The sequence below is a fragment of the Myotis brandtii genome, unplaced genomic scaffold, assembly GCF_000412655.1.
Source record: "Myotis brandtii unplaced genomic scaffold, ASM41265v1 scaffold517, whole genome shotgun sequence".
Lineage (NCBI taxonomy): Eukaryota > Metazoa > Chordata > Mammalia > Chiroptera > Vespertilionidae > Myotis > Myotis brandtii.
Window position 1 is genome coordinate 3,273,594 of NW_005369706.1, and position 25,809 is coordinate 3,299,402.

General features: G+C 42.2%; 1 protein-coding gene across 1 annotated transcript in view; it reads left to right on the forward strand.

Annotated features, from left to right (window-relative positions):
• SLC38A1 (solute carrier family 38, member 1) overlaps positions 1–25,809 on the forward strand; it is a 75,535-nt gene that overhangs the window by 41,724 nt on the left and 8,002 nt on the right. Inside the window, exons 6-15 of the mRNA XM_014548594.1 lie at positions 12,399–12,472; positions 14,263–14,355; positions 14,901–14,982; positions 15,961–16,043; positions 17,968–18,026; positions 18,152–18,265; positions 20,419–20,498; positions 22,056–22,156; positions 23,934–24,052; positions 25,593–25,769. Coding sequence (XP_014404080.1) covers positions 12,399–12,472; positions 14,263–14,355; positions 14,901–14,982; positions 15,961–16,043; positions 17,968–18,026; positions 18,152–18,265; positions 20,419–20,498; positions 22,056–22,156; positions 23,934–24,052; positions 25,593–25,769 — 982 coding nt within the window. The remainder of the gene's footprint in view (positions 1–12,398; positions 12,473–14,262; positions 14,356–14,900; positions 14,983–15,960; positions 16,044–17,967; positions 18,027–18,151; positions 18,266–20,418; positions 20,499–22,055; positions 22,157–23,933; positions 24,053–25,592; positions 25,770–25,809) is intronic.

The window sequence follows — 25,809 nt, forward strand, 5'->3', positions numbered from 1 at the left end:
TTTTAATATTATCTATAGATATAGTATTTCCAAAGGTAGCTTCAATAATAGATCCATTACAAATCATTTTACAGGGGATTTCAATAATATCCATTCCTAAATGAAAACTGCTATCAAGTTTGCCATCTCCAAGTTTTACTAACCATTCACTATACGCAGAATCCTCTGGTCTCATATTTGTTGTAAGAGACAACTTTCTGAAACATCCCCAAACATTACAGTACTTTAAACTCGTTTGTACTATGGCTGATCGCATAACATGCGGTACAATACCGAGACATTGTCGAAAATCCCCTCCAAGAAGGAGAACCGTCCCACCAAATACAATATTCAAATTTCTGTTAGTAATCTATCTATGGTGTTTATAGCATGACTGGATGCCATAGTGCATTCATCAATAATGAGAAGTTGGGCCTTTTTAATAGTTTTAGCAACTTCACTGTTTATATCGAGTCTAGAAATTGAAGTTTCATTTAATGGAATTGGTAATTTATATTGGGAATGAAAGCTGCTTCCACCAAGAAGTAAATTTGCAGCAGTTCCTGTAGACGTGTGGGTAAAACTACCACCACGACCTCTAATATAATGTATTAAAACTTTATAAAGATATGCCTCCACGCTCCAAGGGCCAGTTCTTGCCTCAAACCTCGCCCTCCCGGGAAACAGCTCGGGGAGGGCGCAGCCCTTGGCAACTCGACCCAGGACTCAGTGCCTCCATGCTCCGAAAGCCAGTTCCTGCCTCAAACCTTGCCCTTACCGGAAACAGCTCGTTCGGGGAGGGCGCAGCTGTTGCTAAGAGGACCCAGGACTCAGTGCATCCACGCTCCGAGGGCAGGTTTCTGCCTGAAATCTCGCCCTCACGGAAAACAGCTCGGGGAGGGCACAGCCATTTCCAAGACAGCCCCTGCAGGACTGACTTCCTTCTGGTTGGTAGAGCTTCAGACGTGATGTGTTACACCCAGGGTTTTTATACAAATAGATAATTTATTAATTATTGTATTATTTTCCATAGGAACAGCTGTAAACCTACTTTTGCCCCACCCCACATATGCCATGTTATCTCATTTGGTCTCTACCAACAGCACTGTAAATATCAGTGCCATATTACAGGTGAAGTAACTGAGGCTTGATAATGACTTAGAAAGGATGGGATCCAGGATTCCACCCAGACTCTAGAACCTGTGTGATCTAAGACACTACTTTTAGTGTTGCCTTCTTCAGAAACCAAACTTACATTATTTATGTACATCCCGAGGGGAATTTTATTCTTATCAGTGGAAACTTGCAAGTTGATACTTTCGCTTTTAAATCACCTTGTAGAATCAGTCAGTATTCCTGAATTATTTTACTCCTGTTCCACCACGAACCATCACCTTTATTGTAATGAGTTTTACAATATCGAGTTTACCACATTGTAGACAAGGAGCGGGGGGAGTGCGGGGGGAGGAGGGTGGTGGTCACGTGCCGGGTCATGGCAAGTAACGTATATGCCTAACGTATATTGCAAAACCCATGAACCTTCTGAACTGCTTCCTATGTGTCATAGCTGTGCCTGACTTTGCCTCATGTGCTATTTAATATTTCCCACTGACTTCAGGAGCCCTTGGATTTAATTTCTTCCAAGGATTTAACTAAACTTTTTGTATTTAAGAATTAAAAACCAAGTAACACCAAAGTCAAATAAAGCCAAGTTTATTATTAGGGAATTGATCTAATAAGCAGAGTAGTTCCATAAACTAGGATATTTTAAAAGAGTAAAATAGCCCTAGCTGGTTTGGCTCACTGGATAGAGCATCAGCCTGGGGACTGAAGGGTCCCTGGTTCGATTCCGGTCAAGGGCATGTACCTTGGTTGCAGGCTCATCCCCAGTAGGGGGTGTGCAGGAGGCAGCTGATCGATGCTTCCCTCTCATCGACGTTTCTAACTCTCTATCCCTCTCCCTTCCTCTCTGTAAAAAAATCAATAAATATATTTTTTAAAAAAGAGTAAAATAGATTTGTCTATACTGATATGGAAACCATTTCCCAGGAATATGATGATGTGAAAACAAACGGAATGTTGGGTGAAGTGAGCATGGGGTGAGAGTGTACATACGCATAAATTGCCGACTATCTGGGTAGAGAACCCAAGAAAAGTGTTGACAGTGGTTACTTCTGGATAGTGATTCGGGGTCTGGGGATGGACTGGGAGTGGAAAGTTTATAGTCTTTAAATTACCTTTTTCACTGTGTGCTGTTAGGGAAAGAACTATTGAAAACAGCTGTTTTTTAGAGAACATAAAACCAGCTGTATTTTAGGGAACATAAAACGAGTGCAGCCAAAACCGGTTTGGCTCAGTGGATAGAGCCTCGGCCTGCGGACTGAAGGGTCCCGGGTTCGATTCCGGTCAAGGGCATGTACCTGGGTTTCGGGCACATCCCCAGTAGGAAATGTGCAGGAGGCAGCTGGTCGGTGTTTCTCTCTCATCGATGTTTCTAACTCTCTCTCTCTCCCTTCCTCTCTGTAAAAAATCAATAAAATATATTTAAAAAAACAAACAAACAAAAACAAACGAGTGCAACATTTTCCTTTTCCTCTTACCTACAGAAAACTTGAGAAGAAAAATATTTTCAGTGTAGATATTTAGACCATGCATGAGAGCTAGAATGAGAAATGGGTGCTGTACGACCTGTCTAAACTATATTTTCTTTTTTAAAAAAAATATATTTTATTGATTTTTTTACAGAGAGGAAGGGAGAGGGATAGAGAGTTAGAAACATCGATGAGAGAGAAACATCTATCAGCTGCCTCCTACACACCCCCTACTGGGGATATGCCCTCAACCAAGGTACATGCCCTTGTCCGGAATCGAACCTGGGACCTCTATTCACTGAGCCAAACCGGTTAGGGCCTAAACTATATTTTCAACCTTACCTCCCTTCAGATTGCCTCTGCATCAGCCACACTTGACCTCCCTCTTTTCCGTAGGGGCCGCCTGCACCATGCCTCTCAGCTCGGCCTCTCCACCTCCCCATTCCCATGCCCTGGGGATGTGCAGTCCCATGGTGCATCCTGATGGTCCTGTAAGGCCCACGTCAGGGGCCATCTCCAAAAATGCTTCTCTGATTCTTCCAGATGAAAGGCATTATTTAGGTATATAGTTAACCTTCCCTATTAAATTGTGAGCCCTACAAAGGCAGGATTAATGTCAAATTCTTCCTTGTTGAATTCAATCCTCTCCCCCACAACAAGATCTAGAACAGTGCTTGCCATGTAGCTGATTCTCAAGAATGTTTCACTGACATAAACGAATGAATGAATAAGTAAGAATTCGACTTTGCAAAAACGGAAAACAAGGCTTTGGGGCAAACCAGTGGCTCTCATCATTGTTGCAAACTTATCAGAAGAAACAAAAATAACTGAAAGGTTTAGTTCACCCTCAAATTTTAAGTAGGCTGTGGAGATGTAATGAAAATAATCACAAGGTTATTGTGGTTACTCTCCTGGGAATGCTTCCTTCATCTGAAAATTCAAAATAGTTCAGAGTATTTCTGTTAAGAAATACTGTTCAAGATTAGTATTGCGTTGCTAAAAGGGCATTTGTTGTTAAATTGCTATTTGCAAAAAGGATACTAGTTGTCATTGTCAGTTTACAGCAATTACCTTCGCTTTGCTGATTGTTTGCTTCGATTGTAGGTGAATTCATTCTGTCTCTCTGTCCCTGTCTCTCTCGAAATATTTACCTTTGTGGACCACTTATCATTATCCTACCACCAAAAATATGCAACATCGTGTTGTCTATAATTACAGTGTTTACAAAACAAGCCACTGAATAGCCATGCCAGTAAGGGTAAACCTAAAAAATAAGGGTCTCTATAAATTAAGACCAGACTGTCAGGTGCCTTTATGCTTTAAATTCAGTGTTTTACAATTGGGACTACACAAGGGATAGACAGAAATGGAATTGGAACTATAGACTCATCGATATATAGCTCTAAGTGCTGTTCATTTATTATAGGTATTTGATCATTACTGTTGTGTTGCAGAAATGGGCTTTTCATTATCAGGAGGTTTGTGTTCTGTGTCAACATAGCTTTCTAAGGTCTCTAAACCTTTTTCAGCAAATTCTACTAAACTGGAGTGAAATTGCAGTACCTTTGTAAGTGCTCTACCATAGTCCTGAGCTATGATTGCTCAGAAAGTTAGAATCACACCCACCAAGTAGATAATTTTGCTCTTAACGTAACAAAGATGGTCCGGGTGGTATTTCTCAAGTTATTCCCTGTAAATGTTACATTGTCTTTTCTGTGCATTCCTGAGCCAGAAGTTCTTTGCCTCCCAAGGAAAGACCAAATTGTCTTAAAAACCGGGCAAAAGAGGAAGTCAGTAAGGAAACCCTGCTCTTCCGGATGATCCTAGGAGGTCCATGGGTTGGTTGCATTCATCTTCTGTCTTGTCAATCAGTTACTTGTTTTTAAAATTCTTTGAGTTATAGTCACTGCTCCCTAGAAATGATCTGAAGAGAAAATTGTCCTTCAGCTGGCAGCAAAAATCATGGGCATCAGAGTCTCTTGTTTGGGAATAATAATACTGGAAGGGGAGAAATGGCACATTCAGGCTTGCCAACATTGAAATACATGTAAAAAGGACAGTGACAGTGCCACTGAACTCTATTGAAATGCCCTGGAATAAGAAGCTTTTCAGAAATAGGGAAATGAGAAAGTGGTGAGCGTTGTGCTACACAAAATGAGTGCCTATTTTGTAAACAGAAAGAGTTGGCAATCATAGGCGGTGAGTCCCACTCACTGTTTTTAAAAACTGAGCAGCTTGGTTTAGTTGGTGAGTCATCTAAGATGTGTCTGATAAGGGGTTCCAAGAAGTCAATTCTCTTGGCCCCAGAGAGGTGGGAGTGTGTATCTGCGCGCACATGCGCAAGAGAGTGTACACGGAGCTCAGTCCTATCGGTGTTGAGTTGCATCCGGTACATTTTGGAGCACTGCGTTTTTCTTAGCTTGCAAGAAGCAACTTAACTATACTAAGATTTTAATAGGATTATTCACCTCCATGATGCATAGGATGCCTTTTCCATTCACTGTTCTGGGTTATAGTAGGACAGGTGTGGATCAACACAATAGGTCAGTAGAGTGTAGAAGTTTGGATTTTCAAGGTTAACTTGAACTTTATTACTCCCGGCGTGGTAGTTGGTTTAGTAGATTGGGAAAACTGGCCCTATAAGGGCCAGTCAGTTTTGCTTTGCTCTATGGCCACAGGCTTCACCTTACATCAGACACATGGTATCACTGATCTACATCTGTATCGGCCAACGACAGCCTATAGGCCAAAGCCACCTGCAGCCTCTTTTTGTATGACTTGCTAGCTGAGAATGGCTTTTATTTTTTAAATATATATATATTTTAAAAGATAGTTATAAAGTACACACTGTTTCATGGGATCTTTATAACAATCCTATTTATCATTCTCATTTTGTAGATAAAGTAAGATTCATAGAGGCTAAGTACTTTGCCCTGGAGGACACTAACTGGTGGTGGGAAAGGGAAGGGACACAGATCATTTCTAGGGAACAAACCCATGGAGTCTTCCTCTTAACTCTCCCATCTCTCCTTAAATGTGCACCGTTACCATGGAAACAGTAGGAAAGTATGAATGAAGCCCCAAACCCATCATTCCTAATGGAGTGAAAGTCCAAAATACCCACCAAGTATAGCACATTTCTTTATTTAATGAGTACTGTGTAATAATGAGTGCCTGTTTTGTAAACAGGAAGAGTTAACAATCGTAGCAGATGAGTCCCACCCATTGTTTTTAAAAATTGAGCAGTTGTGCTTAGTTGGTGAATCATCTAAGATGTGTCTAAGAAGTCAGTTCTCTCGGCCCCAGAGAGGTAAGAGTGTGTTATCTGCACACTCATGTGCAAAAATCCCACATGGACTTTTTCTGTTACTGAAGAGGTACATGTTTACAGTACGATAAAGGGGGCATCATTTTAAAATGATGGAAAGGTTCTAGGTTTGAGGAGAAGGGAAACCGGTTATTCTTGGGAATGGAAGAAGAGGAAGGACACGCCAAGAGTTATAAATGGAGCGCCCACAAACCCGCAGCTCTACCAAGTACTATAGGCAAACAGGAAGTGGTGTGGGCATATGACTTTCTTACCGGTGTAACTTCCTCATTTAAACTCAGGCCTCCTCCTAACTTGTTTAACCTCACAAAGTGTCAACTAAACTGACAAATTATATTTCCATCTGCATACCTCTTTTAAATACTTATTTCTTTTTAGGAATAAATCTGTTAGATATTATTTGATTTGGTCATCAGTGATACATATTTCTTTCTCTAGACAAAATAAAATATCTAACCAACAGTGAGGCTTGCACCAAAGAATTTAGATTTACCTACAAGGAAACACATAGAATGAATTATACAAATAATTGACCACCACCTGTTCCCTGTCCAACCTTTAAAACCATCCTTTCCTTCCTTAGTTCAGTTGGTAAATATTACAAACAGTCACATGCTATCAGATCCCAGGGTGCTGGGCCTCTGACCCTCAGAATGTTGAAATTTAGTCAGAATTTAATGACTAAGATGTCCATTTCAGGACTGAATGATTAAATGTTTCTGCTTCTTTTTGTATTTTGTGAGCTCTTTAAATGAAATAGGGGCTATATTAATGAACTTGGGATTTAACCACCTGCCCCAAAAGGGCTTGGAATAATAATATTTGAAAGGCTATTTATATTTTTTGTTTCAATACTTGTATTGTAAAGGTAAGATAATCATTAAAGACTTTTTTGAAAATGCATGAAATTAATTTAAAAAGTATAAAGAAATCATCCAAAGTGTCACTGTTCAAACTTGAGCTCTGTTAATAGTTTGATGTATTTTAAGCTAAGTTTTTGTCTTCTGCTCTCATTCCTACACATTTTCTGCACATTGCCTTGGGCAGACAGCATAGCGCGATGGTGATAAGGACTTTGGAGTCCGATTCCCAGGCCTGAGGGCTCTGATGCTATGTGACTTTAAACAAAATATTTAACCTCTCTGAACTTCAACTTTCTTATATGTAAAATAGATAGCAATTGCACTACTCCTAAGTGACATGTTTTTAATACGTGCTTAGCATGGACCTAACATAACAAATACCCAGATATTTAATTTTAGTAAAGATCAAGAAAATGTTTTATTGATTATATTGAATTCCCATTAAAGTAAACTAAAGCTCCAGGAAATGCATTTGTATGTCAAAGATAATTTTTGAAATTTTCAAAATAAACTTTCACATGAATTAGGGACCCAGGACACCTTATCTCCTTCCACTTGAGCTCTCAAGAAATAAACCATTCTTCCTCTGTGTCCTCTTTCCTCTCCACTTAAGCTTCCCACCTGCCTGGCTTCCCTGGGCCAGGAACCACGCTGCACCACCACCTCTGCAATGACCCGACTTCTGACCACAACCTCGTCTACTCCCAGCACCCAGCCTTGCATACTCGCATCGTCTCTGTCGCTGAATGTCTGTTTCCTTCCCTGCTCGGCTTAGATGGCACGGTCCCTCACTTACAGCCCTCTCTTTCCCACCCGCTAACTTTCCTTTCCCACTGGCTGGCCAGCACACTAGCCTGGGAAACCCCCACATCTGACCATTCTCAGTTGGTTTCTCCAGGATGCCCAGAGCTCTCCCTTCTTCCCCAGCTAGCACCATGCACCTCTCAGCAGTGCTTTTAAATCTTTACTTCATACAGACGTTTCCCTTGGGAAGAATCGGAGGTGGAATGGGAGAGCAGGGGGAGCTAATGGCAATAAAAGATGAATGAAAACGTGCAGGAGGGGGAGACAGTTTGGAAATGTAGAAGAAAGGTAAGAGGTAGAAGGGACTGAGGGAGAGAGAGGTCACAGCAGCGGGAAGGACTGGAGGATGGTTGGCCAGTAAACAGTATGTTTCCTTGTACCGAAGTTTTACATTTTCGTGTAGATATTTTGCTTCAACCGGCATATGTGTCCTTGAGTTTTGGAGTGAGGGCCTGAAGATGGTGGGAGATGCTGATGGATGAAGGCAGGACTGGCGATAAAGATCACTTTTCCTCCAGTGCAGGGGGTTTGTATGCGGACTTTCTGCTCACTGGATCGAGGATGGTAACAGTTTTATACCTTTGACCAGGTTTAGAAGAGGAAGAATTATATCGTGCGCTGAGCCTCATATCCCTTTTGCAACGATAGAGACATGGTTGGTGGAGGAGCGGAGTGGAGTTGAAACTAAGAAATATATACCTTGGTGAACATGTGTTTTATTTCTAAGCACAAAGCCAGATACTATTAAGACTATGAAAAACTTGCCCGAGGCCATGAAGGACAAAAAGAAGACTCTTTGGCCTGGTGCCCTGGGTCCCAGGGCCTTGCCATGGGAGTAGGCATGGGGGAGGCAGCAGCAAAAGACTCCAGCCTGCTGGGTATGTGGGGGAGGCCAATCTGCCACCCCCATCAGAGGGCCCAGCTCTCTGCTCCTCGGAGCCTCCCAGGACTGGGGACTGAGGTTACTCCAGGCCTTTGGCCTCACTGGCTCTCTGGCCTCGAGAGCCCCAGGAAAGGAACGGGCTGGGATGAGGCAGACAGGAGGGGGTGGAAAGCATGTACCTTGGTGAATATATACCTCAGGGCCCTAGTGCCCCGAGGAAGTCGACCAAAGGAAGTAGATAAGACCTCGCTTTCACACTGAGGGCAGGTCAGTGACTCAGGGAATGATAATAATTCAGCTCTAAGTGCAGTCTCAGCTGCGCAGCCGTGGGCCCACGTTACAGGTAATCGCGCTGTAATGCGGGCGTGGCACCCACCTGCAGACAGTGTGGCGGGCGGTTTAGCCCTACTTCAGTGGTTGTGAGAATCAGAAACACTGAGATGTATATACCACAGGGCCGGAGCTCAGCTTAAAGCCCTGCTGCTCCAAGAGGGGCCCGTGGACCAGCATGACCGGCATCACCTGGGAGCTTGTTAGAAATGCAGAATCTCAGGTCTCACCCCAGACCTACTCAGTCAGAATCTTCACTGTAACAAGATCCTGACGTCACTCACACACACACTAAACCAAGAAAAGCTGCTCTGCCCGTCGCTGGCAGGGAGAGGACAGGGAGAGGCGTGCCGGGAAGGGTTCTGTATTTGAGAGGAGTGGGTCCTGGAAGAGTTGAAAGCACTCACCTGTGTGGCAGCCCCATCCGAGCTATTTCTGGATCCACAAGGGTGATTGCCCCTTCACCTCCACCTCTTCCAGGGGCTCTGCTGCCAGGGCGGGAGTACGTCATATGATCTCATTTTATAGCGAGGCGTGTGTGTGTGTGTGTGTTTTAATTTATATGGGTGACATTGGTTAATAAAATTATATAGGTGTCCGGTGTACAATTCTGTAATACTTCATTTGTTTATCGCATTGTGTGCTCACCACCCAAAGTCTAGTCTCCCTCCCTCACAATATATTTGACCCCCTTCACCCTCCCTCACCCCACTTTCCCTCTGGTAACCACCCTCCTGTTGTCTGTGTCTTTGAGGTTACTTGTGTTTAGATGTCACAATTTCTGTGTCTCTGAGATCTCTGACCGGATCCTCAAACTTTTCTCGGATCTATTACAGCCCATTAGACAATGTATTGGTCCTTTCTAAGAGTCTACTTTTTAAAAATTTAATCCCATTAATGCTAGAATCTATTATAGCCAAAAGCAGTCTTAGAATCTTACATATAGAATTTGGATCTGCAGGGGTGACCTGATAGGAAAATATTTTTGTTCTTATTCACTTTTAGTCTTTGGAGGGAAGATCTGTATTTTGGGAGAGATGAGAGGAGCGTCCTCGGAGATTGGGTGGCCAAAGGCAAAGGCTATCCTACTCTCTCTGTGCAGGTGCTCTTGTCTGGGGTGCAAGGTTATGTCTCTTAAGCACATGAGCAGGGAGTTCTCATCACTGTGGGAGGACTTCATTCTCCTGTTAAGTGTGGGAAAGAGGGTAAAATCCCTGCTAAAATCTTCCCTGATCAACACTTCCCTTACCTGAAAAGGAAAAAGAAGCGCCTTGGCCAGTATGCCTCAGTGGTTAGCATGTCGTCCCCCACACTGAAGGGTTGCGGGTTCGAGTCCCAATCAGCATATGTCCAAGTTGAGGGTTCAATCCCTGGTTGGGGCTCGTGTGTGAGGCAATGGATTGATGTTTCTCTCTCTCGCCCATCTCTTCCTCTCTGTCTGGAATCAATGAAAAACTTATCCTTGGGTGCAGATTAAAAACACACACCCGTCTCCCATTAAAAAAAAAGAAAAAGAAACAATAGGAGTTTATGAAGAAATTCTTTATCTCTTGCCAAGGGCCACAGGCCAGATGAGCATCATCTACAAAGAGATTCAACCGAATAGAATGTGTTAAAGGGGACCAAGAGCAGTTTCCAAGAAGTTTCCTTAGAATATTTCTTTTGCTAATAAGTAACCCATTTGCCCGGATGTAGGGCCTTTGGTTAATCATTACGTAGATTTTGGTAATTATCCCTTCTGCTAGGCACAAAGCTCCTACAAGGTCATACTCTTTGCTCATTAGCTTGGGGCCCAGTGGTAAGTCCCCCCCTCTCCCCCAGGTCAGTCCCAGGAGAATTGGCTCAGCAGGGTACGTGGTCACTCTAGCGTAGCACGTGGCTAATCCTAAAATTGCCTCCATCCTGCCTCCAGCTGGGAAGCCCATGCTGTTCTGTGCCACACAGAAATCTTCGGTGGCCTGTCACATGCACCTGTCAGAGTTGCCACTTAGTGTTCAGTGCCCCTAAAATCATGTGTGAACTCCGAGTGGAACTCGAAGCTTACTTCTTCCGCAGAAATATTGTTTATCTTAAAAGATGAAAGAAAAATCATACCACAGCTGTCTCCTATATCTTACCCTCTGGCAGAGCATATCAAATCATGTTCCCTTACATATCTCGAAACTGCTGGAGTGGTTAATAAAACATGCTTGCTCTCAGTTTCTTGTGTCCCTCAGCCGGAATAGATAATAAGGGACTTACCCTCTTTATCACCCTCCTGTTCAAGGATCTTCCCTAACTCGGTCTATATATGAAGGCACTTCCTGACAGCCAGATCTTCATTTAAATTCTCCTTTATTTGTTAACCTCCATCCAAAGTGCTGGGGTTTCTATTCTTTCTCCCAGTGTTTGTCTTACTTCTGCTGAGCTCTGTTCCTCTTGTGTTTTCTGGCCATCTCTGGCAGCCCACCTACTCTGCAGTTGATCATTTTGTACTCCCAGTGGATATGGGGAAAACAAAGAGAGAGAGCTAGGGAGCAGTCTTTCTGTCTGGGGCAAGGGAAGGCACCCAAGGAGGTGACATCTGAGCTGGGCCCGAGGGCAGAGGTTCAGCAGGTGTGAGAGGTGGTGAGAGGGTTTGGGAGGGAGACAGCCCACGCTGAGAGAACTGCAGGTTTGCCAAGGACTTGTCAGTAGCACCTGCTAGAAAAACAATTGCCTTACTTACTCAGACAGAGAATCAATTACAGTCATGTACGTACTATGCTAGGGATGTATTTCGCTACATCAGGGAGTGAGTGGTTTCATCTGGGGGATTGGAAATGTTTTCTTTTTAATAAATAGGCTTTCGTTTCCATGATGATGTCTGTTTTAACCAAATGATACAGACATAATCTATGTAATCTGCCACCTTGTTTTAACTGTGCTTTTTCTTGAGGAGGATTGGATAATGAGCCAGAAGTACTAAAACAAAAACAGGAGTTCATCATCCAAAAAAGTATTTTCATTGTGCTTGATTGTCAAAATGTTTCCCATCCATTAAAAGAGGTGCTTATGCTTTCAAGAGGAACCAGGTGCAAAGAAAGTGAATGACCTCAATGGTCCGATGTATAGATTCATAAATAGCCATAGAAAATCGGAAAAAAGAATGTTAGATATTATTTGGCTTGTGTCTTTATATTATAGGTGAGTGATCTAGGGATGGGAGAAATTGGGCCAGTTGCCCAAAGTCACATGGTCACTGACCTAAAGGGTCACAGCAAACCTTCCCCCAGCCTCCCCAGTCCTCACACTCCTCCTCATTCCTTACTCAGAGGGAGCAGGGCACATAGACTGCAAAATCTCTCCTTCATAATGTTGTTTTAGAGTCATCCCAACTGAAATGATCTCAGATTACTATTTAGGCTTTGAATTACGTAAAGGATTTGAACTGTTCGTTACTCAGATTCTAATGGGCAGTTCTTTATTTGGTAGAACATTTTGATCAAGGATTTTAAAGAAGGTATGACTAATAGATTCCACAATTCGGATACCATCTACAAATAGTGTTAACCATATAAACAAGCCTCTGGCTTTCTAAAACATAAGGTCAGAGTATGTTCTTTTATAGTTCTGACATGATTTCTTTTTTTTTGCTTTAGGGTACTTTTGTCTTCGGTGACACTGCTGTCTATATATTCAATAAACCTTCTGTTGATCTGTTCAAAGGAAACAGGTAAGCTGCTAATAGGTCTACTTTTGTTAAAGCCAGGAGGAATGATTTTGATGGTGATGAAATTGTAAACAAATGATGCTCTTCCTGCTCAGGAACTTGATTATTAAAGAAAAAGAGTACTTTGGCCGACAGTCACTGGAAGACCTATAGTAGTATTTACCCAGAGAAATAGATACAGCAACTATAAATTAAATTGTCATGAAGAGTGCACAATGGTGTTGTCATTTAAATAAACCCTCAATTATACCTCTTTTTTTTTTCTTCCTAGTTTAAGATGACTTCGTTTTAAAGGCTTTTGTTTTTCCCCGGGTCTTTATAAATTCAGAACAAGGATCCCATGTTTTTTATATTATAGCCTCCAAGTTCTAAAAGAAAACAGAGCTTTCATTCTCTTCCGTGCCTATTTCAAGGAGAAAATGTTACTCGCGAGGGACTATGGGAGTGAGTGTGCTAGGAAAAGATTTCAAGAACTCTGGGCAGTGTAATACCTGAAGTGTTTATTTTCTATTCCTGGGATAATGGGTTATGTTTGTAATACTTTGACTTTTGCATTAGCTAAAATTACATTGCCCGACTGTTATTGTATATAGACAACTCCATTTAACTGGAACATTCTGTAATAAATTGAGGGTCTAACCATTGTCTGGTTTAAACATCAGTCTTATGAGAGATTAAACAAAAGTTTAATTTAGCCTGACCCATATTACTTTCTGTGAACATTTTGAAAATGTCAGCTGAATTGTCATAAAGAAATAGAAACACTTTTTAAAAAATGGATGGCTTTGAATCTTAGTATTTATTGAGAAAGGCTAGTTGAATACTTTAGAATTTTGCTAGAGCCAAATTATTGTTTAGGTAGACCTCTTGACTGCTCTCTTAGGTGAGTTGCTTATTTTTGAACTAAGTTTTACAAACAATCAGAATTCTGATGGTGTGACTATTACATGTTTCTGAACTTGTTATTATATTTAGAATACATGAGACATTGAAGGAATATGATTAAGATAGTTCTTTGTTAACCTAAACATTCAGGTTATTAATTCAAAAAGAGCCTTTTATCCCAACTGTCAGGATTTTTATTTTTAAATCAAATCTTTATTTTAATGATATTCACCAGACCTGACAACATGTCCGAGTGGGGAATTCCCCCAGTAAAGTAAAAGGACTATTTAAGGTAGTCAGAAATAAGCCTTATGACCTAATGGTTGAATTGTAATGCTTTTGTAGCCAACCTGAGAAAGGAGAATTCGTGGTCATGTCTGACATTTAAAAATGTCAAGAGGTTGTTTTTTTTTATTTATTTTTTTAATTTAAATTCTTTATTGCTTAAAGTATTACATAAGCCTCCCTTTTCCTCCATTGACCTCTCCTCAGCCACCTCCACCCCCCAAGCGAAATAAGCCAGTCAGAGAAAGATAAATATCACACGATCTCACTCATTTGTGGAATACAATGAACAACATAAACTGATGAACAAAAATAGTCATAGAAGCATCAGACTGTCCAACCTCTGAGGGAAGGCGGGAGGGGGGGCGGGGGCGGAGGGAAGGGTTGAGGAGGTAAGAGATCAACCATAGGACTGTATGCATGCATATGAGCATAACCAGTGGCCGAGGCTGTTTTATAACGAGAATGTCCTTAACCCTTGCAAAGTCAAGAAGGCCATTTGTGAGGTTTTGAGAAAGACATGTAATAACTTGGGGAATAGTCAGTAGTGTGATGAATCTTGGCTAGTTTTAACTTTTAGAGCCCTGTCATTTCTTGTGTTCTCAAATATGATGTCTAAATAGGTTGCATGGTTTATGAAAAGCTGGGAGAGCAGGTCTTCGGCACCACAGGGAAGTTTGTCATCTTTGGAGCCACCTCTCTACAGAACACCGGAGGTAAAAACAAACACAAACATGCTTTTATACTTAACTTTAAAGTAGGTGGCCCTGCTGGCGTGGCTCAGTGGTGGAGTGTCGACCTATGAGCCAGAAGGTCACGGTTTAATTTCTAGTCAGGGCACATGTCCAAGTTGTGGGCTCAATCCCCAGTGTGGTACGTGCAGGAGGCAGCTCATCAATGACTCTCTCTCGCACCATTGATATTTCCCTCTCTCCCTCACCTTTCCTCTCTCTGAAATCAATAAAAATATATTTTAAAAAAATAAAGTAGGTGAACTTTATTATGTTTTCTAATTCTGGTGGTTGGGTGGTCACATGAATTTTAACATAATTCAATAAGTTATTCCCATTGCTAAAACGCAACATGTAAAGTAAAGCGGAGACAGCAGTCACTTATTTAAAACCAAGGAAACTGTGAGAGTATCTAACGCTGTCTTTGTGTCTTACTGAAGGTTACTCTAAAAACAGGCTGGTAACCTTTTATACGGCTTGCAACATGAACCTCAGTATCTTCTTTCTAAAATGTTCTCATTTTCCTCTAGCAATGCTGAGCTACCTCTTCATAGTCAAAAATGAACTACCCTCTGCCATAAAGTTTCTAATGGGAAAGGAAGAGACATTTTCGTAAGTCATATACCCTTTTTTTTGTAAGATAATTAAAATGTTTTTAATCGAAATGTGAGCTAACCAAAGTTTTTGTTTTATGAAAATTGCCGAAACAAAGTTTTCCCCAGGCTGTTTTTTCTGTTTGTTGTTTCAACACGTTTCTCTGGAGTTATCTAAGTAAAAGAAGCAGAGAGAACCCCTTGAATATGAGCATTTCCAAGGCAGATTCATCGGTCAGACTGCAAAATGGTAGATGCTGCATTTTCTCAAGAGCCTAAAATCTATGTCTAGTTTCTGTGAAATGGAACAGATACAGAGTATTTTTTAACACAGATGTAGAACATGCAAAAAAAAAAAATTAAGACCCTTTTTTAAAAGAAGGGACATAGCATTTTGGAAGCAAAACTTACATGAGCCACCTTCGTTAAAGATGTAGTTAACCCTGGAAAATGTTGCAGCTACATTTGGTACAGCCATTATGTTTTGACTCTCTCTTGTTTAACTGTCCTTGTAGGTCTTAGTTTCTGTTTTCTTTCAAGGGAGAGTCATCGAAGCCATAGCCCTAGTGTTCTATAATCAGGATTTAAGGTCAAATGCAAGAGATAAGGGAGAGAGCCTGTGGTGACTTGTTTTTCGAGGATATTAGGCAAGCAAAACAAAAAGGAACTTTCTCTTTAAATAATTGATGATACAAGTTGTAATCTGACAGAATGCAATGTGTGCATTCAGCTTTGAAGCCACATAAATAATTCAAAGGAATGCCACATTGGCCAATAGAGGAGGAAAAGAAAACAATATCCCTTCTTCCGTCACACGGGGGAAAGACAGCAGTAAAGGAGTAGTGGTTGCGTTAAAGTGTTTGGATAAAACATGAATAATGATAAAATTTGATAACAATTAAAATATTAGTAAAAATATATTGTGAAATTTTACTCTTAAGGGGAAAAAATGTCATTTTCTAAGGAAATATGGCCTCCCCGCTGATATGTCTTTCAGAGCCTGGTACGTGGATGGCCGTGTCCTGGTGGTGATTGTCACCTTCAGCATAATTCTCCCTCTGTGTCTCCTGAAGAACTTAGGTAAGAAAAGATCTTGCTTTTATCGTAGTCTCTACAGTGCCCAGATAAATCAGAAACCTAGTAAAACGAGCAACTTTGCCCTCAACTTCCACTTATACAGTAAAAATTAAGTAAATGATAAATTATAAGTATTAATCAGTCTCAACTTTAATATGGGATATAACTGTGGCTCAGTTGGTTGGACGTTATCCTGTGCACCAAAAAGTTGCCAGGTCCATTCCTGATCAGGACACATGCCTGGGCTGTGGGCTCAATCCCTGATAGAAAGTGTGCAGGAGGCAGCCGATTGATTTTTCACTCTCTGATCTCTCTCTCTCTCTCTCTCTCTCTCTCTCTCTCTCCCCCTTCCCCCCCCTTCTCCCTTCCTCTCTCTCTAAAATCAATAAAAAGGCTTTTAAAAGCAAAACAAAACACTGGTCAGTATGTGACTTCCTAAGCAATCATTCTAGGGAGCTATGGGGGCCGGCAACAGGCAGTGCATATTTCCAGTAGCACAAACTTACAGGCTATTCTGAGAAAAGTCAAAAAAATGGAATTCTCCTGATTATTTAGACAATTTGATTTTTTAAAAAATCTAATATCAAGACCGGAAGTTGCTTCTATTTATTCCCCAGAGTATAGTGAATTGCTCTTAAATGATCAAAGTCTAACCAACCTCAGTTATTTGCCTCATTACAGAGAGAGAGAAAAGTGAAAGGTCGAAAGTGGAAAACAACCACTGGGCCATATCCATTTGGTTTTGACTTCTCTAGGTGTGTTATCATCAGAGACGAGTGTGTCTGATGTTACGGGAGTTTCGCACATCGAATGATGTGGCCGCACTGCCGGCCAGTCCAAACCTTCTAAAATGCATTTCCTTTCATTCTGGGCTAATTCCAGGCAGACATTTAAAGTTCTTCCCAAAATGATTGCTAACCATGTTTTTTTTTTGTTTTGTTTTGTATGAAAAATATCCAGCCTCTGTAGCTGTTCTGTAAGATCTATAAGTAGACGTTAAACACACACACACACACACACACACACACACACACACACACACACACACAAACTACTTAATGTTCTGGTTTCTGGGTCTGTGTTTAGGCTTTTGTATGTATATACACATAAGTCTTTTCAGTTTAAGTAGAGAAGGGCCCTTCTCCCCCAGAGATGAGAATAGTGCAGTCCTGAGAGGCCACTTAACTCTGCCTCTCTGGAGGTTACGGTGGTTGGAGATTTGCCAGACATTCTAAGGGGAGCAAGGTAAAGATCCCCAGATGCTCAGTTTATCCCTAGAAATCACTCCCTCTCCTCTGTGCATGCCTCTCATTTGGGAAGAGAAGGATTGTGGCTGATAGCATTATGTATACAAGTGCATAATAAAGAGGAATGGATTTGGCCTTAGGTATCCATCAGCGTACAGCAGCAGAATTCCATGACTAAGTTTGGGAGGCTGTTTTCCCCTGGATTCTGGGAAGCTGTTCTCCAGTGTGTCAGGGAGAACTGGAATCAAAACTCATAATAATGTTTTTACTTAAAGTCACATTTTTGCCAAATCAAGTAGCACTATCAAAGAATAAATCTTACATTCACATTGGCATGTCTATATACATTTGAACCCCAAACTGTGCTGGAAAAAATGCATTACTTTGGCTGGGTGGCTCCGTTGGTTGAGTATCGTCCCGTGCACAGGAAGGTTGCCTGTTCACAGATTGCAGGTTCAGTCCCCAGTCAGAGCACATACAGGACGCAACCGATTGATATTTCTCTTGCACATTGATGTTTCTCTCTCGCGCGCGCGCGCGCTCTCTCTCCCCTTCCTCCTCCTCCTCCTCCTCTCTTCCTCTCTCTCTAAAAGCAATAAAAACGTATCTTTTAAAAAGTCATTGAAAGAAATAATGTGATGGATAAAATAGTAATTTTAATTTTTTAAAACTTTTTTTAGGGTACCTTGGCTATACTAGTGGATTTTCCTTGAGCTGTATGGTTTTTTTCCTAATAGTGGTAAGTATTGGTTGGAATGGTTAGTTTGGTTTTGCCATAGTACAATGCTATGTAACCATTATTCCTTAGTTGGCTCTATTTGATATAAAGTCTATATTGTTTCTCATATTTTTTTTTAATATCAGGTTATCTACAAGAAATTTCAGATTCCCTGCATTGTTCCAGGGCTAAATGCAACAAGTGCTAATTCAACAAATGCTGACATGTGTACGCCAAAATATGTTACCTTCAATTCAAAGGTAAGTTTCCTTATCCTTTAAATATAAAAAAGAGCATTTTTATTAATGGCATTATATTTCTTATTCTTGTAGTAAGTAAACTGTTTTAAATGTATTCAATCTCAAAAGGACACAGTCCCCTGCTTCCAAATTCCACAATCCATTTAGAGACCTTTGAGGAATATACAAATACTAGTAGCCCATCGCGCAATATCACGCACAGTAGGCTGCCTGCCGCTTCCTCAGGAGCCGGGGGGAACCACAGCGCACCCCGGGAACTGCGCTGCTTCCACAGGAGCCCTGCAGCTTCCCCGGGAGGCGGGAGGGACCCGCGCTGCTTCCGCAGGAGGCAGGCCCGCCGTCTCCTCTCCAGGCCTGCACTCAGCTGCAGAGGCTGTGGGCTGGCCCCCCTATCCTTGTCTGTGTCTGTTCTGGCTCCAGGGGGCTGGCCCAAGCTGGACGCGGCGACAAAGCAAGCATTGCGCCAGGCCGCTCATGCTGCCCACTCTCAGCGGCCATGCCCCTCCGCCCTCCTCCCCCTCCCCACCCGGGACTGGGGGACTCTGGCAGGGCTGAGAGGACTGGACACTGCCATCTTTGTGATGGAGTGATGGTTAATTTGCATATTGCCCTTTCATTAGATAGGATTATATTTCATGCTCCCTCTTTTTAAAAAAAATATATTTTCTTTATTTATGTCAGAGAGGAAGGGAGAGGGAGAGAGAGATAGAAACATCAATGATGAGAATTATTGATCGGCTGCCTCCTGCACGTCCCCTACTGGGGATGGAACCTGGGACCCTTCAGTCCAGAGGCTGAAGCTCTATCCACTGAGCCAAGCCGGCTAGGGCTTCATGCTCCCTCTTAACCCAGTTTACATGTAGGACAACGTTAAGCATTCTCTGTGAAAATGTCTTTCTCAATGATTGTCTCAGCTCTTTCCTATAGATCTATAAAAAATAGATTGACAACATCCTCAGCCCACTGCTTCCTATCTGGTGGTGACTAAAAGAAATGCCTCCAACTTCCCCAGCTTACACATTTGAAATACACATGCCACCACAAGTTGGTACTTACGAAAACGTCATACTATGCGATATTGTTAATAGTATAGGGAGCAGTGGACTGTGGGCTAATCAGGCTTGGACTTGAGCCCTCAAGCAAGTTACCCAACCCCACGTGTAAAAACAAGTATTCTATTCTGTATCTTACCGGGTTTTTGTTGTTGTTTTTGTGTTTGTTTGTTTGTTTGTTTTTAAGAATGAGGTGGGTTCAGTGCTTGGGCAAAATTAGAGGATGACAAATGTTACCTTTCCTTCCAATTTCTTTTTGCATAAGAAGTTATGTTGAGCCTGGCCTGCATGGCTCAGTGGTTGAGCATTGACTAGGAATTAGGAGGTCACGGTTCAGTTCACTGTCAGGGCACATGCCCACGTTGTAGGCTCAATCCCCAGTGTGGGCCATGCAGGAGGCAGCTAATCAATGATTCTCTCTCTTCAATTATGTTTCTGTCCCTCTCTCTCTCCCTCTCCCTTCCTCTCTGAAATCAATAAAAATATATATTTTTAAAAAAGTTATGTTGAGTTTGAAAGTTTTAAAAAGTCATATCTAAGAAAACAGATCTGTCTCTCTATCGCTCTCTGCCTCTCTTTTAACTCTAAGAATGAAGCCAAAGTAGTGAATGTGGAACTATTTTTCTTTTTTAGAAGCCACCTTTTAAGTCTGTTTAGATGCAGCCTACATATATAGCAAAGAGCAGTCAAATAGAGGTGGAAGTCCTGGGCATGTCACCTGACCTGCTGGAAGGGGTCAAAAACAGCAGTGGCCTGCCTGCTGCTCAGGGCTGTTGTAGGACTCCGAGAGATAATGTAGGAAAAGTGCACTGTAACTGGTTAGCGCCATGTAAAAATGGGTTATGCTATGTCTGGAGGATGTAAAATACGCTGCAGGTGAGCTGTGTCTCTAACCTCTCTGAGCCAAGTGCCTAATGTCTCGAGCTAGATAAACTCTCTTTGGAAAGCTGTTCCTATTTTAGATATCAAAGCCCTCCTAATAACCAAATAATCCAGGGATTCTGAAGAGCTGTCAGATAAAACTACAGCTCAGAAATACTCGAGCTGAATAATTTTATGATAAAAATACCTTTTTTAAATGTTTTTTTTCCTTTCAAATAGACCGTGTATGCTCTACCTACTATTGCATTTGCATTTGTCTGCCATCCATCAGTCCTGCCAATCTACAGCGAGCTTAAAGAGTAAGAGGTGTTTTTTTTTTTTTACGTTGATCATTTTATAACCCCTCATTAACAGGCAAGCCCTGTATTAAAATAAACAGACTCATGTAATGAACCCCACAGATTCATCACCCAGTTTTAACATTTACTTTCTGCCATTCTTGAGCAAGTTCTGCATTTTAAGAAAGAAAAAACAAAAGAGGAAGAAAAACCAGAAACCTGCAATGTATTTTGGATGTAAATATAGAAAGTGGTACACTCTGTAGGCTTTTTTTGTTAAACTGGTTTTTCAAATACTGTATTACTTAGAGAGTTCAAGTATTTGGGTTGCTTTATGTTACTTATATTTCCTTGGCAGGTAGAATATAATGATCTTCAGATTCAATATCTGTAAACTGCTAAACACATGATATCTGATTTGCCTGTTGATTTAGATGGAAAAGGCTGGTAAATCAGGCAGAGAAAAATTAATGCTAAGACCACAAACTAGACAAAAGAATTCTGTCGGTCATTTTAAATGATTAAGATGATTCTATGGATTCGATTTTGATTGCTCTTCTAGAGAAAACTAAAGGCCTACTTATACATAGCCTCATTGGTTCTCTTTTTAGCTTACCGTTACCAGACTTTATATAAAAAGTCATGTGGCATAGTCTTAAGCTCAGAAAAGATACACAATATAGTTATTTTGTATATTCAAAACATACCATTTTGAAACAAAAATAAAGTGGATGTCACTTAGCATTGGATTCCCTCATGATTCTGCCTCTTTCCTATTTAATCGATATAGGTAAATTTTGAAATATTTACATTTACCGATATCAGTGCTAACTTTATGATCCTGTATTTAGGGTATTTGAATTTGTCTTTGGCATCTTTTCAATGTGATAGCCCAGCTTTTAGTTTGTAATTTTCTCGTGTGGACATCTCAGTTTTTCTTGTCTTCCGTACTCCCTGTTATGACACAGCCAAATATGAGTATTGGTAGTCTCTTGTTGAGATCAAGCCGTGTAGACTAATTATTCAGGCAGCTAAAGCAACGTAAGGTGCATTCAAACTCTCAGCGTAAACTTGACCTAAGAGACAGCCCTTCATCATCACCTTCTGTGATCATTTGGGTACTTAGTGCTGTGGAGACACGCAGACGTCGAGGTGCACCTCTGGGGCCACTCAGTGGGAAAACTGGAACCTAAGAACAGCATTAGCAACAGGACACCCGAGGCCAAGTTCCAGCTCTGCCTTTCTCTCCTGTGAATGCTCACTGTGGAGAAAATAGCAAACACAAGTATTAAAAAAATACTCTCTGCCCTTCAGATGAGAACTCGATGTTCTTTCCAAAGAATGGGTAAGAGCACTCAAGGAATGGTTAGTTCCCTGGGTCTCTCTCTCATTCAATACCCTTCGGTATAAAAGAAGTTATTCTAAACAGGCATAATGGCCTGGGGTAATTTCAGTTGGTCAGATCTGTTCTACCCTGATAGAAAGTGAAGTTCCTGTAAACACTTTTGTGTTAACACTGGTCTTTAAATTCAGGAACGTGGTTTTTAATTTTTCAAATTCTTTTATCTTTGTTTTTAGTCGATCACAAAAAAGGATGCAGATGGTTTCAAATATCTCCTTTTTTGCCATGTTTGTTATGTACTTCTTGACCGCCATTTTTGGCTACTTGACATTCTATGGTAAGTAACTTCCGTCAGTACATAAATGTAGGTCATTGTAAGTATATTCGTAAAAATCATTATCAAAACAACTTTTAATGTGATAGTTAAAAAAAGCAACACATCTGTCCATTGATTGTGCTGTCTCGTCTACGTAAAGCAAATGGCACTGGCTGCTTTCCATATTCACGCAGACTGTACAATAGAATAATTACCGAAACAATACACTGTAATGTTTTTCTCCTAATACTGGCCTTAAAAGGAAGAGCATTTTATAAGCATACCACCTGCACTGAGAAAAGTGAAAACTATATCAGAGAATTTCCTAATTGCTGTTGCGAATGGGGTCAGATTCCATTAATAGAGACACAGAGACAGATGCTGAACGGGAGAAAGAGCCAAGTGCCACACTCACGACACCTCACATTAATTAAAAATAAAGTGCCTACTTTTTCACCGGAGGTTGGAGCCTTGCAAGGAGGTGAAGGGATGACATAGAAAGTTTTAAAGGGACTGAAATCCGAGGTGCAGCGAGAAGCCCTGGAAAGGAGACATGAAGCCAGCACTTTTCACTCTCAGTGGCTGCCATGCTAGCTAGCTTTGGTTATCTTTGAAATAACATCTCCTGAGGTTCGGAGTTGAGAAAAGTCCAAGGTGGTACATAAGCAAAATGCTCTCTTTTTTAAAAAATAAGAAAAACATGCATGGAAGAGAAGAATTATTTCTTTTGTTTGCTTATTTTTCTTTTGTTTTGTTTTGTTTCTTTGTAGAAAACCAAGCAAGAATTTATTGACCACAGCAAAAATATTCTTAGGAGAGTGAAACAGGGCATAGAAGAAGCAACAGGAGAGCCTGGGCGGGGCTGCCGTGGCTCACTGGGAAGTCAGAGAAAAGGGGCCCTGGAGACAGGTTCAGGGGGTGAGCCCTGGACAAGTTGCCACTGCCCATTGCTGGCCTGGTTGCAAGTTTCGTGGGGTCCCTTAGAGGTTAGGGGGATACATGCTGGGGGGGGGGCGGGGAGAGTTGGGCATGCCCCCTGGAGGGAGAGTGCTGAGAAGAATTTTTTCTTTTATTTTTTTAAAATAATTATTTCTTGATGTGATTAAGTCCCATTGGCACCCCTGTTGCTTGGCCACTGAAAATTGAGCAGTAAGAGGAAAGTTTGAAAGAGGCTCCGAGTGGCCTGCAGTCCACCTATCCACTCAGCAGGACTAACTATTCTGCGTTGTTGGATGTGGCACCAAATGGGAGAAAATCTAAATTAAGAATAGCTTTGTGCTTCAACCTGTGCTATTTTTAAAAATATATATTTTTATTGATTTAAGAGAGGAAGGGAGAAAGAGAGTTAGAAACATCATGATGAGAGAGAATCATTGATTGGCTGCCTCCTGCATGCCCCCACTAGGGATCGAGCTTGCAACCTAGGCCTGTGCCCTTGGCTGGACCCTTCAGTCCGCAGGCTGATGCTCTATCCACTGAGCCAAGCCAGCTAGGGCAACCTGTGCTATTTTTAATCCCAATTTACTCCTAGGATTAATTTAGTATAAATTAAACGTAGCCACTCTGTGTAGCTTCTTCTCATGATTAGCATAAATTCCTTTAGTTAAAGTTCCGATGGACAGGTGGAGCGTGCCTCACACCAGGCATTTCTCTTCTCAACTCCATACACTGTTTTAACCGACAGCCCAGATCATTGCTTTCCTTGCCCATCAGTGGATACATTCGTTGTTGTTCAGGAAAGCTGTCATTCAGGGATGTGCTTTGTTTCCTTTCCCTACCCTCTTTTCCCTCACTTTAGAAAACGTCCAGTCGGACCTCCTTCACAAATACCAGAGTAAAGATGACATCCTCATCCTGACGGTGCGGGTGGCTGTCATCGTGGCTGTCATCCTCACGGTGCCGGTGTTATTTTTCACGGTGAGTAAAGCCTCGGTGTCACCTGAGAAATGCTGAGGTCTCACCTTTCCTTCTGTCTCAGGAGCCCGTCCCAGAGAAAGCCTGCTGCAGGTAGCTTTCCTGTGTCATTGAAACTGCCTCAGGGAAGGAGCCCAAGACTCTGTGGAGATTCTGCAGGAAGAAAGTGGGATCGGTGATATTGGGTAGACTCTGGTGGAGGGAATCTTAATTCTATTTGATCTGTCCCTCTTTTTTTATAGAGAAATGCAGGTAGAATGGTTGAATCTCGATCATACACAATCAGGGAATGTAGAAGGACCAGGAGAGAACCCTTAGCCGTAGAGAAAACAAAAACAGAAATTATTCCCCCTGAAAGAAAACAATCTACTATTGCCAGGCCAGTGTGGCTCAGTGGTTGAGCATCGACTCATGAACCAGGAGGTCACTGTTCGATTCCTGATCAGGGCATCTGCCTGGGTTGTGGACTCGATCCCCTGTAGGGGGCATGCAGGAGGCAGCTGATCAGAGATTCTCATCATTGATGTTTCTATCCCTCTCCCTTCCTCTTTCTCTAAAATCAATAAAAAACATATTTTAAACAAGAAAACAATCTATAATAATAAAAGTGTAATATGCTAATTAGACCAGATGTCCTTCTGGATGACCTTGTGGACAAAGCCAAGGCTGCGAGGGAAGACCAGGTCCCTGGTGCCTGCTGGTGGCCGGAGGGAAGCCTGGGTCCCAGGTACCAGAGGGAAGCCAGTGCCGGTGGCCGGGGGAAGGAAGGCCTACTCTTGCACGAATTTCGTGCATCGGGCCTCTAGTCTATCCTACATAATATAGAGGTAATATGCAAATTAACCCTCATGCCCTCATAAGATGGCTGCCTATGATCAGGCCGGCAGGGAAGTTAGTGAGGGACGACCAAATGACTGAACAGCAGGTTGCATGGGGCGACCAAGCCGGCAGGGCAGGGCAGTTAGTGGAGACCAGGCCGGCAGAGGGGGGCAGTTGGGGGCGACCAGGCTGGCATTGGGGGTGATTAGGCTGGCAGGGGAGGCAGTGAGGGGCAACTAGGCCAGCGGGGGGGGGGGGGGGTTGGGGGCAGGGGGGTGACCAGGCCAGCAGGGGGTCAGTTAGGGGCGATCAGGCCAGCACGCAAAGGCAGTGAGGGGTGATCAGGCTGGCGGTGGGGGGGTAGTTAGGGGTGACCAGGCAGGCAGGCAGGTGAGTGATTAGGAGCCAGAGGTCCAGGATTGTGAGAGGAATGTCCAACTTCCAGCAGGTGAACATCACCCAAGGGGTCCCGGATTGGAAAGGGTGCAGGCTGTGCTAAAGGCATCCCCCTCCCCCCCGCCTGAATTTCGCACACCAGGCCTCTAGTTTATAAATAAAAACATTTCCACCTTAAATCAAGCTCCCCTGCTTCCCAAACTGTTGTGCTATCTATAAATTACAGACCATTTCACAAATCCCTGTGCAACGATATGTCAGTTGCTGCTGAGAGCGTGAGTTTGGCAAGTGCAGGCCCTTATGGAGTCTTTGTTTTCTTTTCCCGCAGGTTCGTTCGTCTTTATTTGAACTGGCTAAGAAAACAAAGTTTAATCTGTGTCGTCACATCTTCGTGACCATCATACTCTTGGTCATTATCAACTTGTTGGTGATCTTCATACCCTCCATGAAGGATATCTTTGGGGTCGTAGGTATGGCTTTAGGACTTCACACTTATTGTGCAGCAGCTAGTTAAGAAGCTGAAATTTCACAGTAGCAACTTCAAA